Consider the following 14,432-nt stretch of genomic DNA (forward strand, 5'->3'; position numbering starts at 1 on the left):
ACGCTAGGCCGGCGAAGGGGCCCTTTGGCCTGAGGATGGCAGCGTCCGGGCTGTAGGGGGGCTCGCCATGGCCAGCCAAGGGGTCTGGGGTCGTGTTCGGGAGAGATTACGACGCTTCCCCGCGTTACTGGCGAGTTGTGAGCAGCAGGTACGGGAGCCGGAAAAGACTCTTCCTCCCACGTCGCCTTGGCAACCATATGCTCCCCCCCTCCCCCCCTCCCCCCGGGTAATGATGATTGGCATTTGCAAAGCATGCTTTGCAGTGATCGCTGTGACTCGCCTTATCACAATAACCCTGCATGGCCGGTCGGTATTGGATGCTACACAGCCATTAAAAGCAACAACAACAGCCCGATCTCCACCCCCCCTCGCCCCGTGGGCCTCCAACTTGGCAGGGGGCGTTTGTTGTGTAAGAGAGCGTGCGCTGGTCCTTGCACACAGTTGTGTGCCCAGAGCCTGAGGATTGGAGGACTGCTCCGTTGCATTGTTTCTGCGCTGGCCTTAGAACAGGATTTCTCTGGCTCCCTCCTTAAAGCCATGCACAGGGCTTTGTTCAAGAAGAAAGCAGATGAGGGATTTAGGATGTAGGCCAGGGGTGGGGGAAGTCAGGCCCGGGGGCGTTTAAGGCCCACGAAGTCATTTGGTGTGGCCCTTTGTGGCTCCTGGCAGATCTCTAGCTCAGAAGGATCGAAGACTGGTGATCCGCCCCCTCCCGTGGACAGGAATAGCCTCTGTTCAAGGCGGATGTGAGTTTGTTTTGCCGAGAAAAAGAACCTTCTTTCCCCCTTGCAGAAGAGTCGTTAGCTATGGGGCTGCTAGGACCGCCCAAGAAACTAATTTTTAAGTAGATAATTTTGTACGGCCCGCGAATGATGTTACAAATATCCAAATGGCCCTTGGCGGAAAAAAGGTTCCCCACCCCTGATGTAGGCAAATCCACAATCACTGAGGATTGAGAATACTCACTGAGGACTGAGAATATTCAATCCTTGCTGATGGTGGAGGAAGTCACCATTGCTTTGGGGTTTTTTCCCCCTCCCTGGGACTTTGCAGGTGGCCAGTGTTCCTTCCCTCATGGCTCATGCTACAATTGGATATATATATAATAGGGGCTGTGGCTCAGTGGTAGAGCATCTGCTTCACAAGCAGAAGGTCCCAGGTTCAATCCCCAGCATCTCCAGTTAAAGGGACTAGATGAGTAGGTGATGTGAAAGACCCTTGCCTGAGACCCTGGAGAGCCGCCGCCAGTCTGAGTAAACACTGACTTTGATGGACTAAGGGTCTGATACAGTATAAGGCATGTTCATGTGTTCTATAGGTAGGACAGCTAGATTCGAGTCCAGCACCTTAAGAGACCAACAAGATTTTTAGGGTATAAGCTTTCAAGAGTCAAAGCTCCCTTCATCAGATAATAACAGATAGTATAATTGTCAGTGATCAGCATACATTTTTCAGGGAGAAAGTGCCTTTTTTAAAGATTAGCAGAGGCTGCAAACCTATAAATGGCTGAGTGGCAACCCCCTTTCACCTTCTGGCAGGAAAATAATAGTTGCTATTTCAGTCTTTACTGTTCAGTGTATATAGGGAGGTGGGGAAGGTGTCACTAATCCTTTAAAATCAGGGAGTTTGAGGCACACCCACAGCCAAGTAGTATCTTGATAGCTGACTAGCACTGATTTTTGCAGGTTTCAGCCTACGGCAAGTGTGTTGCCTCCAAGACAACAGGTCATGGAGATCTGAAGAAGGATGTGTGTGCCAAGGAATTTCAAATGCTGATGGAGTGCTTCACAAAAGCAGTGAGTTGTATTTTTTAAAAAACATTAGACTGAGGCCTGCCTGCTTCTTCCATTAGTTGCCACTTAGGCCCTTCGGGTTGCCGACTTTTAAACTGGCCCCTCTAGTTAGTCCTTATGTAAACTGGCATAGAATAGTGAGACAATAGTGTGTGTGTTTCCCCCCACCACCACCACTGTTTTTGCTTTTGGAGCTCAGTAAATAATATACTTCCTTAAATTTCTTCCAATGAAGGATCAAACTACATTGGGGGGAAAAATTCCCCAACAACTGGAGCAACTTAAACACAAAATAAATTCATATTGGCGCCAAGTTGATTCATGGAACCCATATCCGTAGGATGTACTAAGCAATCCTATGATGCCACTATGCTACCCAGCATGCCATAGAATGACTACTAAACTCACCTGTACCGTGAAAATATACCTGTGTATGGGACTTTGCGCTAGCATAACATTAATACTGTGGTACTGCCAGTGCAACTTTTTTCACTGCAGGGGCCAGGATTGGGTGGCACTGAAAGTGTGTTGTGGAGATATCGGCCTTACATCCAAATTCACTGGCAGTCATCTATGGACAGAGCTATGTATCGCAGTAAAGTTTAATCTCGTGTTCAAATGCCAGAGGGGAAGCCATATTCATCTGTTGCAGCAAAACCAAAAAGGAGAGCAACACACTTGTTATGGTAAAAGGTTTTGTGGATTAAAGTCGACTTCAGCAGATTTAGAGCCCATTTTTTCTGATCAAGAGGACTCTAATTCATGAAAGCTTATGCCACAAGACACTTGCATGTCACTACTATGCTTGTAAAAGGGTTTGGCTAAAGCAGTTGCTAAAAAGGAATTTGTGGTCTTTAAAGCAAACTTGTTATGCATAGTATTCACAAACTCCTGCTAGGGAATTATGTAGTAGTCTTGCTTAAACTGAGGAACAGCACAGGGGAGTTTCACTGTAGATTAATATTACAAGAGCAATGGTTGGCTATTATGACATGACTTCAGCCAAGGGTAAAATATATTGCAGCACATATAAATCTAAATAAATACAGATACTTATGTAGTACTCAGTCAGTGATGTGAATCCTAAAAGCAGTGACTCATCAGAACTGATCTTCCTTTATAGGCAAAGAGCAACGTAAAGTAAAGCTCTGAAGCGGACACTACCAGCTGTGCACCTGGATTTATAGTTGCTTTCAGTGGAGAAGGACAAAGTGCTCAATTCAGCTCTTATATTGCACTGAGAAGAAATATCCAAAAATGAACAGCTTACAATATACAAGGAGTCGTGGGCTTTCAAATAATGCATCTCAACAAGCTGTGTTTAGAACTAATTTTTTGAAACTAAAACTCAATCCAGATTGGTTTTGATTTAGGACCCTCATGGCAAATCGGAGTCTTGATGAGCAGAAATACAGTTTATGCTCAAAAGAGTTCCCTGGCACACAAAGTGGGACTGAAAGCTTCTTGGTCTGGGAAACCTTGCATCAGTCTCCATGCTGGCATCTGGGTAAAGTGAAATGTGTTTCCTTCCCACAAATTGAGGCTTAGAATCCTGGCATGTAGAAGGAAACAAACTTCAGTTTGCGCTGGCAGCTGCTTTTGGATATCACAGTGAATTGGTATTTGATTAATGGCTTCCCAGCTAGGAAACCTTCACCTGCACTCTGTGAGGGAGAGGAACACATAAGCAGTAGAGCAAGTTGCATTTGTGCCCCTCATACAAGAAGAGGTTTATTGCGATGCCTGAATGTAGCCCTAGTGTGGAGCAAATGTGTCTGACAATACAGTTGATAAGAGGGCTATAGAGTTGTGTTGAGGAATCCAGGACTATGGTCTCTCAGAACATGGAGAACATTTTTAAAATCTTCAGTCTCTGAAACTAACTAAGCCTGTGTCAAGGCTTAGAATTGCAATACTGGAAGATACACACGAGGCCATTTAATCCAACCTTTTGCATTATGGGAGGGTTTCCCACATTATTCAGATTATACGAGTGCTTGAAAGTGAAAGAGCAAGACCAGAGGTGCCTGTTTGGCAAAGTAAGGATTTAGTAAACACGTAGCTGCCTTTTTTTCTTAGTGTAAGGATCTGTACCACAACTAAACCAGTTTTAGCATCAGTTTTGCTCTGAGGATTTTCTCATTCCCTTCCCACTTTATAAGAAACTAAATGCTATTAAATAGGGCACTAAGCTGGTGGATGATTGTGTTGCTTCTGGCTCTTGAAGATTTGGGGCAGAGAAAAAGGCGGCACTGGGTGTCAGTCAGGGCTCCCTAGCAGTCCTGGTTAGTTTGTGTATGAACACCAATTCAGTTGTGGCATGCTTTAATAAATATACAACCCTGACCCGCATGTTGAGGGATCCATGACTCTGAACCTCTAATTTCCCTTCTGAATGTGGATTTCCTAATTGAATCTTTGAAAAAAAATTCTAATCAGAAACCGCCTAAGGAGAGAACAGCTTTATAGGCCAAGGTTAAAGAACAGCTTGGGAATCTGCCCAATAGAACTGCAGAGACTACTGCAGTGCTGTGATTCCTGCTGACCTAAGACAACCGCTGCTTCATCATCTTAAGTCATAAAAACACAGCACTGCCAAGGCCCTCAGGGGAACTGGAGGAGATTGCTCAAATCTGGAGTCAAGTACCAGCCAGATAAGTATTTTAAGTGGAAGTTGCTTCACTGAATACTAGATCTGACCTTTTCACATGGCTGGATGGCAGGAAAAATATTAAACTGTAATTCTGTAGTATGAAACCTTTCAAAAGTGTGCTAGACTGTTTCAACTAATTGTGCCGCAGTAAATGATTCACACTCTGCGCGATGCTTCAGGAGCAGATCACACTGGGGTCAAGTAACCTGCCCAAAACTGTTTAGTAATTTCATAAAAGAACTGAGAATTAAACTTGGGAGAATTAATCCTAGCACTGATCTGCTGGCTGTATGAATGGCAACTGTGGTTAAAAAAGAGTATTTAAAAGGCCAATATCTACAAGAAAGTAAGCGATGGTCTCTTACATGTACATACTACATGCAGGTCCCCAGGTCATTTCATTTAGTGTAAATTGACACAATTTCCAACAACAACTACAAAAGAAGGCTCCAGGCAAAAATGCTTGAATTTATTTTATTGGTTTGTGCAGCCTGGTATACCCCCGGCCGCTTGTCATTGTAAAACAGGGTAAATTGCAGTTGGTGCTATGGCAAAAAAGGAGGAATTCCAGTTGAAGTCCCCTGCCCCCTTTCTTCCCCTTCCCTCCCCTCAGTTGCTTGGAGACCATTTGTTTAAAATTCAGTTGCTCTAGGGAGGAATGTCAGAATTATCTTTGGTCCTTTTCGTTGCAGGCACAACACACAGTCATACCATTCTTGGTTGGAAAAACCCTGACAGGTCAACACTTGGCTGACACCTCCATAGCCACGGCATACTAACACAACAACTTGCCTGATTTTACAAAACAAACAAAAAAACCCACACCCCTGAAACAGAAATCACATTTACATATATTCCTTCCTCTTTAGAAAAAGCTGAAGTGATCCTGGCTCTGGTTAATTGTGTTTAAGCAGCGTCACTCAATGGCTCCTGAAGATTAAGGCTATAATAATGATAATGCTCATGACAAGGCAAATAACCTTCAGAGCAGGCAAGGGGAACCAGCCACGTTTCTCTGTCTCTAATGGAGATACACTGAACACGCTTTGCAGGAAAAGACAGCATCCAATTCTGTTTGTCAGCATCAGCAGCGCAAGAACCTAGAAGGCAACTGCCTTAGAGGCAATGCCCTCACTAGCATTTCCTGGACCCATGCTCATTCTAGAAAAACAGACCAATATGAGATAAGAGGCCAGTGTACCAAAATCAAGGATTTTTGGCTTGTTTGTAACAAAATGCTCCCATGTTGCCAAGCTTCATCATGTGTGTAACTCGGAGAATCACAACCAGATTAGATGGGCAGGCACCTTTGGCTGCATTCCAGCCTAAAAAGAAGTCTCTGTTCTATCATTGTGTTTGTTAAAGCAAAAGCCACAATTCTTACCTGCACACCTGAAACAGACCAACTTTGCTCAATTGCAGAAGCTGAGAATCCAGTCAACATTACCAAATTTCACACAAATGACTGAAGAACTAGAAGAGTGGGTAGGAAGAGCTTTAGACAACACTGCCTGCACTCACAGAACGGAGGAAAGAGGTAGATGCAAACTTGGATAATGCCTCCGTGAACCCCTTCGTTTCACTTTTTCCTCCCACAGGAAGTGACTTTCATTTCACGCACAGTATGAAATCCCATAATGCACTTGGGACAGAGATGTTTTAAAAACATAAACCTTAGATTTGATAGCTAAGAAAGAATAGGTGACCTCTTTATTATTGCTAATCAATGAACTAACTGGAAAAAACACCTGAACAGCAACTTATAAATGTGTTTAAAGATGAATCCAATACTAATGAGCCCTAAATTCCTAAGAATTTACCCAGGACCAATGGATCATCTTCCCATTTTAGACAAAAAATGTCTTTCACTTTCGTGATATTACTTCCAAAGGCAGATCAACTGTGCCCTAAATGGGTGAACCTGGAACAGAAGGATCCAAAATTAATTTAAGTGACAAACACACATATACACACACACAGAAAATTTTCAACAAGAGCAAATTGCCAACATGAACCAGATTCAAGTTCAAAACACAGAAATTAAAGCATATGGTTAAAGGCAATTGAGCAAGCATCAAATTCAAATGTTTCTTTGGAAAGGTGACAAGCACAAAGTATTCTTTAAAACCCCGAGGGTTGGTGATCCTGGTTCCTGTTGATTCACCAGACTGGGTGTTACAGTACTAGAATATGAAACTGGCTGGGAGAAAATTCCCTTCCCTATGGCGCACACACAGGTCCACATTCACTCAGTCACTGCAGCCCAGTTCAGGCATGCCCAGCTGGTTCAGACTGCCAGCAGTTACACACTCAACTGCAGTTAGCTCAGTAACAGACACCCCAGAATAGCCAACAGCCTCCAACACCTGGGTCAATAGTATGAAGTCCTGATCTCACACCTCTTCTTCTGCCACCGGCATCTGTTTTATTTGTCGACTGTGAAGTGCTTGCTGGGCTCCTTCTGCTGCCTGATTCAACTGAGTCTCCAGTGCACTGCGCAGGTCATTGACTCTCACATCTGGGAGGGGATTAAGTCCAATTATCACCCTCCCGGTCTCTTCCTCCTCTTCCTCCAGGTCTCGTCTCCTGCGGCGCAAGTCCGGATCTTCCTTTAGCTTCAGGTCTCGGTTAGGTTTCACATGTTCATGTTCCCTGGGGGCAGCAATCTCCTCTGGCTTTAGTACAGGGTCACCCTTTAGGACAGGGTCACCCTCAGACTCATGCAACTTCCCTGGGTTTTTGGGCTCACTTTCGGCACCAAGCCTGAATTCATTGACTTGATTTGCCTGTGGAATATGGAATCCAGCTGCTGCCCTATCTTTGCTACTGCCTCTTTGGCCCTGCAGTCCATCAGCCTGGCCCAAAAAGGTCTGTTTCACCCCAGTCTCGTCAGCATTCACAGCTCCTGGGACTGCCTGGATCTGTTGTATGCTTTCAGCAACCTTTGGCTTGTCTGCTGGATCTGCTTGCTTTTCTTGATTCTGAAACTCCTCTTGATTAACTCTGGCAAGTGGTTCTCTCTCAGAGACTCTCGGAGCAATCTTCCCAGCAAGGGCTTTAGCTTCACCAAGCATCTCCTTCTGGCCTCCAACCTTTCCCCCAATTTCGTCTATTTTTTGTGCATTCTTCATTTTCTTTTGGGCATCTTGGGCCAACTGAGTATCATGGCCTTCTTTCTGTTTCTCTTGATGTTCTCCATCAGCCCCCGCTATCTGTGAATCGCTTCGGACTGGCTCTACCACCTTCTCTGAATTTTTCCCTGCTTGGTGTTGTGCAATATTCTCACCGTCATTTAGAGAGGCTGGATTTTTAGGTGGAGCTCTAGTTAATTTGTGTACATGCTTCAGCTCTCCTTCTGGATCTGTGGCCGGCTGTCTTCGCTGTCCATCCAAGTCCAGGGGTTGGTTATTGAGCCCATGCAAAGGATGACCCAGTTTCTCACTGGGTGCATTCTTTGCTGCATCTTCAATTTTACTTGCAGGGCCTTCCTCTCTTTCCTTGTTCTTGGAAAGAGGCAGGCCAGCTTCCTGGTGAATTTCTACTGCAAAGAGAAATAGAGATTTCTAGCTGTTGTACACTTTAGCAACTGAGGAATTCACACAATGCCCTCTTGGGCAGTCACATCCTCCTCCCCCTTTCACTTACACACGGCATCAATCTGACTCTCCTGGTTATTAATTTTGAGGCCAAGAACAAAAGCATAAATGTAGTATGAAGAGATTCCTGCTTTAAGCTTCTTGAACCACTGCTGAGTAGTGGCGGATGGCTCTCCAAGCCCCAGTGTGACTTTCCCGCCACTTCACGCTCCTGCATGGTCTCTGGTGACCCCTAAGCTGGGATCTTCCTACCATGCAACTCGTTCTTGGCCTGCTGTTCTGGTGTTCGGAAAGAACATGTGTTTCTCAATGGGAAGGAAGGCCTCTGATGAGAGGCAGTCTTGGTGCCAAACCTGGCCTCTGTAGTGATCCCAAAGAGAAAAGAAAAATAGGACCACACCTGGCAATGTGCCAGCAAAGCAAAAATGGAAAAACATGACAGCTGACAGCTTTATTGCCATATAAAACCCCTATGCATTTCGCTGTATAAGCTTCATCAGGGGGATCTATAAAAACATAATTTTACAGTAAATACCACTAATGGAAGAACCACACCGTAAAACATTACAAATGATTGAAATTAATATTAATTTAAAAGACAGGATAAAATATGCTTAAGAACACACATTAATCAGAATATAGAATAAGATAAATAATTTTACATTAGACACAAAGCCAGGCAATACAAATATATAAATATATAAAACATACTAACCAGAGTTCCTTTGTGCTGACCTTTTGACAACAAATGAGTTCTATTATTGAGTGGAGATTGACACAGCGTATTTTATGTAGCGAGATTAGCTGAGCAAGGTCAGGCGTCCCAGATCAGAATTTAAACCATGAGGGGCCCCTCGTTTAACCACTTTGGCCCCTCATAGGTTAAATTCTGATCTGGGACTTCTGACCTTGCTCAGCTAACCTCTCTACATAAAATATGCTGTGTCATTCTCCACTCAATGTGGTGGAAAGTGCCATCAAGTCACAGCTGACTTATGACGACCCCATAGGGCTTTCAAGACAAGAGACCTTTGGAGGCGGATTGCCACTGCCTGCCTCTGCGTGGGCTGAGAGAGTTCTGAGAGAACGGTGACTGGCCCAAGGCCACCCACCAGGTTTCACGTGGAAGAGTGGGAAATTGAACCCAGCTCTCCAGACTAGTGTCTGCTGCTCTTAACCATGCTGGCTCTTCTCCATTCAATAATAAAACTCAATTGCTGTGGAAAAAGTCAGCACAAAGGAACTTCTGGTCAGTATCTGTTTTATCTATGTGTATTGCCTAGCTTCATGCAAAATTATTTACCTTATTCTAATGTATTGGACCAATTCAATCAACTCTCCTAGGCCAAGAGTGACAGAGTCCTGGCTGCTATGAAGCCTTACCACTAGCCTCTTGGACCCATGCCCATCATGGCGGGTGAAAGCTGGTGGTGATGGGATTCGGGATCCCTGGAGAATATTATCAACTTGTCCCGGGGAGTTTGAAGGAGGCAGTGGTAAGGCTGCTCTTGAAAAAAAACATCATTGGCTCCTACTGATCCAGCCAACTACTGCCCAGTGTCCAACCTGCCTTTCCTGGGTAAGGTAGTTGAGAGAGCGGCTGCAGATCAGCTCCAGAAGTTTCTGGAGGACACACTGGCCTTGGACCCATTCCATTCCAGCTTCCAACCTGGTCATGGGACGGAGATGGTACTGGTCGCCCTCACGGGTGATCTCGGGAGACACCTGGACCGAGATAGATCAGCACTGCTGGTTTTATTAGATCTAACGGCAGTATTTGATGTGGTCGATCATGACCTTTTGACCCACCACCTCGCATATGCTGGGATACATGAGACAGCCTTGAAGCAGCTGATCTCATTCCTTCAAGGTCAGGGACAGAGGGTGGCGCAGGGTGAGAGGATGTCTCTGCGGTGCCCACTGGTATGTGGGGTGTCCCAAGGGGCCATACTGTCCCCTATGTTGTTCAACATTTACATGCGCCCCCTCGCCCAGCTGGTCTGGAGTTTTGGGCTGGGATGTCACCAGTACACTGATGACACCCAGCTGTATCTGTTGATGGGTGTCTGCCCTGGATGCCACTCCGGAAGATCTGGCCAGGTGTCTGAAGCCCATGGTGGGCTGGTTGAAACAGGGTCGATTGGAGTTAAATCCATTGAAGATGGAGGTCTTGTGACTGGGCCAGGGAGATGGGGGTGCGGGCTGCCAGCTTCCAGCTCCTGATGGTGTACAGTTGACAGCGGCTGCATCCATCAAGAGTCTGGGGGTGACCTTAGATGCCTCCCTTACAATGGAGGCCCAGGTCACCAATACAGCCAGGGTGACGTTTTACCAACGCCAGATCCAGCTACTGGTGCCTTATCTCTCTTGACCTGACCTAGCAACAGTTACCTCCAGGCTAGACCACTATAACTCGCTCGACGCAGGGCTTCCCTTAACACTGATCCGGAAACTTCAACTGGTCCACAATGCAGCAGTGCAGGTCCTTACAGGGACCCCTTGGAGGGCACGCAACCAATCAGTGCTCCGCCAGCTGCACTGGCTTCAGATTGAGCACCGGATCAGGTTTAAGGTTCTGGTACTGTCCTTTAAAGCCCTAAATGGTCTGGGACCATCGTACCTGCAGAATCGCCTCTCCTGGTATACCCCCCCCCCCCAAGAGCACTTCACTCGGCTGGAGAACATCTACTGGTGATCCCTCGGCCAAAAAACATCCGCTTGTCTTCAACCAGGGCCAGGGCTTTTTCAGTTCTGGCTCCAGGCTAGTGGAATGCTATGCCCAGTGACGTCCAGACCCTGCAGGACTTAAAACAACTCCACCAGGCATACAGTTGATGCCAGCAACAGTATTTCAATCGGTATTTCATCTAACTGGGCCTCTCCTCCGCTGGTTTCTCTTCTATGTGCCCACAAATGGGCTGAATTTGTTATGGCTGCTACAGAAATGATATTATTGATATTTTAAGGCGCCTGGTTTTATTGTTAACATTTTATGTAATATGAATTGCTTTAAACCTGTTGTCAGCTGCTCTGAGCCTGGCTTCAGCCAGGAAAGGGCAGCCTATAAATCAAATAAACTAAACTATATGCGGATTAATATGCGTCTTTTCTTGAGCTTATTTTATGCTGTCTTTTTACATTAATATTAATTTCAATAGTTTGTAATGTTCTATGGCGTGGTTCTCCCATTAGTTGTATTTACTGTAAAGTTATGTTTTTATAGACCCCCCTGATGAAGCTTATCCAGTGAAACATGTAGGGGTTTCGTATGACAATAAAAGCTGACACCTGTCCCCTTTTTTCTCTGTAATGATCCCACCTGTGCTTCCCATCCCATGTTGCCTACTTAAAGTCTTGTATCGTGTTGTTGTTTTTACCTGGCTTTGGCTTTTCCTCTCCTCCCTCTTCTTGTCTCTGCTGGTGGATCTCCTTGTGCTGCTCCTCAATCACCGCCAGCAACTTGGCTTGCTGGTCCAAGAGCTGCTTCTGCTGAACCTGCTGCTCCTTAATCACCTGCAGCAGGACTTCATGGTCGAGTAGCTTCTCTTTGCCAGCTTCTAGAGCAAAAGAGATAGATGAGGCAAGAAGGAATGCACCAACATGGCCCTATTGTGCGTTTTTGTATATGGAGCACAGAAAAGTTGGGCACCTGCTCTGGTCTCCACAACATTTCCACCTTCACTTCTCTAAACCTGAGACAACAACCCATGCTGGAACCTATGCCTTGCCTCGGTCCACAAGAAACCATATTCATGAAGCACCTTCTGGAAAGACCTTGCTGCTTCACTCAGGCTTTATTTGTTGTCTTATGGTGTTGTCTTTGCCTGTACCTTAAAGAAAAGCATCATGCAATGCATTTTGAGTCTAAAGGAATAGAAGGTCAAGTTATGCGCCAAGCAATCTGCGGCCCCTGGCAGCAACTAAACCAAGGCGAGCATTCTGAGATTGTACTTCCTGACATCTGAAAGGAGATGCAGTTGCCCACTTGCCGGACCTGGGCCTGTCCTCAAAGCGAGGGATTTTCCAAGCACATGGAGATTAAGGAGCCTGAAGACTGTCAAGAAGTGAATGGAATCTAAAAAGCTTCCAGGATGAATGGCAGGACAGGACTGTGCAAAGCCTGGAATACTTAAGCGTGTAAAAAGAGCCCTGCTAGAGATCTCATGGCAGGGAGAGAGAGGTTATTTTGTACGCCACATTTCAAGGCTACAGCAGCACTAGTTAGCCATCAGATTGCAGAACTTCCTCTAGCATTATAGGCAGGGCAGAAACCCCCCTCCACCAGGTAGGAGGGAGAAATACAATTAAAGACAACTGCAGCATCAATGTGCTTTTGGTCTCCAAACTCATCTTCAACTCAAGCTCAACCCGGTGGGGTGGGGTGGGGGGGCACTGCAGAATGAGTCACATAACTCAGGCTGTCTTCTCTCTTTGGAGAAGTCTCATCTAGTGGGTCCTGCTGTCTTTCACCCCAGCTTTGCAGCTAGAATCTGGACTTCCTATTAGCTGCTTGTCAGTCTCCTCCTCCTTTCCCTTCTCTCTGCTAAGGCATACACAATAGCTGCACCTTGTGGGCTCCAAGATGACAACCAACATCCACTCCTTGGAATTGACCCATGGGAGGGGTTTGTTGCCTAGCTATAGTCCAAAGAGTTAAGAGGCAGTCTGAGTAATCACATGGCTCATTCTACAGGCACCTCCTCCCAGTAGCCCGAGGCTGAACTACGCATTAGGCCACGTCTGGTCTGAGCCAGGCTGAGTTTGCGTATCTTGTTCCCCTGCCCTATGATCAGCAACACTCCCACTTCCACTTGGCTGAAAGAATTAAAAGATCAGTTTCCTAAAGGGAGTGCTCCCATGTTCCTGTTCATTAATCTCTGTTATTCAAACGACTGTCTTAGAGAAGTGGCTGTCACCATGCATGTATGAGTCAAATTTGTCGAGGGTGGAAGTTTTGGTCACACAAAGTTGCCTAATTTTTTTAGAAAAATGGAGACTAGCTGTGGGAAAAGGCATGGTACAGTTACCCATCCACCCTTGTGGACAACAAGGCAGGTTGTGGTTTCTCTGTGAAAGGTAAGGTAGGTGCTGACTTTGCTGCTTGCTCTGTATTGCCTCACTTTCTTGTGAGTCTGTTTCAGGGAGTGTTTGTCAGTAAATTTCTCAGATTAAAACTCTGAGATCTCAACCCTCTCTAGATGCTACAGTGACCGCCACCCTATCTCTCTCAAACCCAGAAGATCCCACACATATGGAGCCTGAATGTGAGTATTCAGTGGTGAAAAATGCTCCATACCTGGTCAGAAATTATTATTTCACATTTCTAGAATGGAACCTTAGCAATGAAAGCAGATTCCAATACTAAACTCTGCTGGGCCTTGGCCTGTGATATAATTAGTTATTTCAATTAGTTTAAGGAGTTGGGGTGTGTGAAAAGAAGTATTTCTATAATATTTAAAGGTTTGTGCATCTGACCTGTGTGTGTTAGGCAACAGGCATGCGTTCCCCTAAAATGCATGATTTTGTTCACTTAATGCTATGTGGTGTGGCTTTAATTTTCAAATGAGAGATGCAGGAGCTCAACTGTGTTTGGAAGCCAAGCCTAGGCTGTCTTAACATTGGTGTGTACACGAAGCTTCTCAATGGGGCTCTCTGCATATGTTTAAAGGTACTTTTTATTTACCTTCTACGCTTCTGTAGTAGAGAAATGTGTCAGATCTATCTTTCCTATATGGAGTCCATATTGCCTCTCTTGTCTCTCCTCACTCCCAACACACTCAGCACATGAAACTGCCCGTTAACCCTCAGGGCTCCTGAAACCTGATTAACACTGCTGGCCATTCTAAGGAAAGGAACCTCTTTTATTCTAGAACACATGGATCTCGCTTTGGTGAAAGTGCTCTTGATTTCCAAAAGTTCAAGAGCAAGCGTAGCAGTGTTCAACTGGGTGAGAATCACTAACCTCCTGCCAACAACCTATAGAGAGTTATAACATTATGTACTCTTGAGGGATTAAATGTAAAGGTAATTGCCAATGAAGGTGTGAGTTACACACACAGGTCTGCCCAAAGATTACATGGTTGTTTTTGACATTAGCTCCAAGTGGAGGCAGATTCTGGACCGACGAAAGGGCAAAATCCTTCTCAGGAGGCACAGGGAGATCCTCCAGGTTAGAGGCTTCCATGCAAGACAGCCAGCGGAAAATAGACTGGTTTCTAGGAAGCCCATCTCTATGATTAACAGAGCCTGAAGTAGTGCGTTTTGGTAGAGAAAGAAAGAGCCTGTGCAGCCTGACAGCCATTTTTGCCTTGGTGGCCTTTAAAGCATCATAAGAACATAAGAAAAGCCCTGCTGGATCAGACCAAGGCCCACCAAGTCCAGCAGTCTGTT

General features: G+C 45.5%; 2 protein-coding genes and 1 non-coding gene across 3 annotated transcripts in view; 2 read left to right on the forward strand and 1 right to left on the reverse strand.

Moving 5' to 3' along the window:
* The first annotated feature begins 67 nt into the window (after positions 1–67).
* NDUFAF8 (NADH:ubiquinone oxidoreductase complex assembly factor 8) lies at positions 68–3,161 on the forward strand. The gene is made up of 3 exons (XM_056866901.1): positions 68–148; positions 1,686–1,796; positions 2,917–3,161. The coding sequence occupies exons 1-3, from the start codon at positions 68–70 to the stop codon at positions 2,935–2,937; spliced, it is 213 nt and encodes a 70-aa protein (XP_056722879.1). The 3' UTR covers positions 2,938–3,161.
* Positions 1,109–1,180, forward strand: TRNAV-CAC (transfer RNA valine (anticodon CAC)). Its single transcript has one exon. It is a non-coding gene; the product is annotated as a tRNA-Val (tRNA).
* A 3,570-nt stretch (positions 3,162–6,731) lies between the features above and the next one.
* The window catches only part of SLC38A10 (solute carrier family 38 member 10), an 84,270-nt gene continuing 76,569 nt past the window's right edge, over positions 6,732–14,432 (reverse strand). Inside the window, exons 15-16 of the mRNA XM_056865055.1 lie at positions 11,420–11,599; positions 6,732–7,984 (exon numbers count right to left, since the gene is read on the reverse strand). Coding sequence (XP_056721033.1) covers positions 6,840–7,984; positions 11,420–11,599 — 1,325 coding nt within the window. The 3' untranslated portion in view covers positions 6,732–6,839. The remainder of the gene's footprint in view (positions 7,985–11,419; positions 11,600–14,432) is intronic.

Source organism: Euleptes europaea, chromosome 1 (assembly GCF_029931775.1).
Source record: "Euleptes europaea isolate rEulEur1 chromosome 1, rEulEur1.hap1, whole genome shotgun sequence".
NCBI lineage: Eukaryota > Metazoa > Chordata > Lepidosauria > Squamata > Sphaerodactylidae > Euleptes > Euleptes europaea.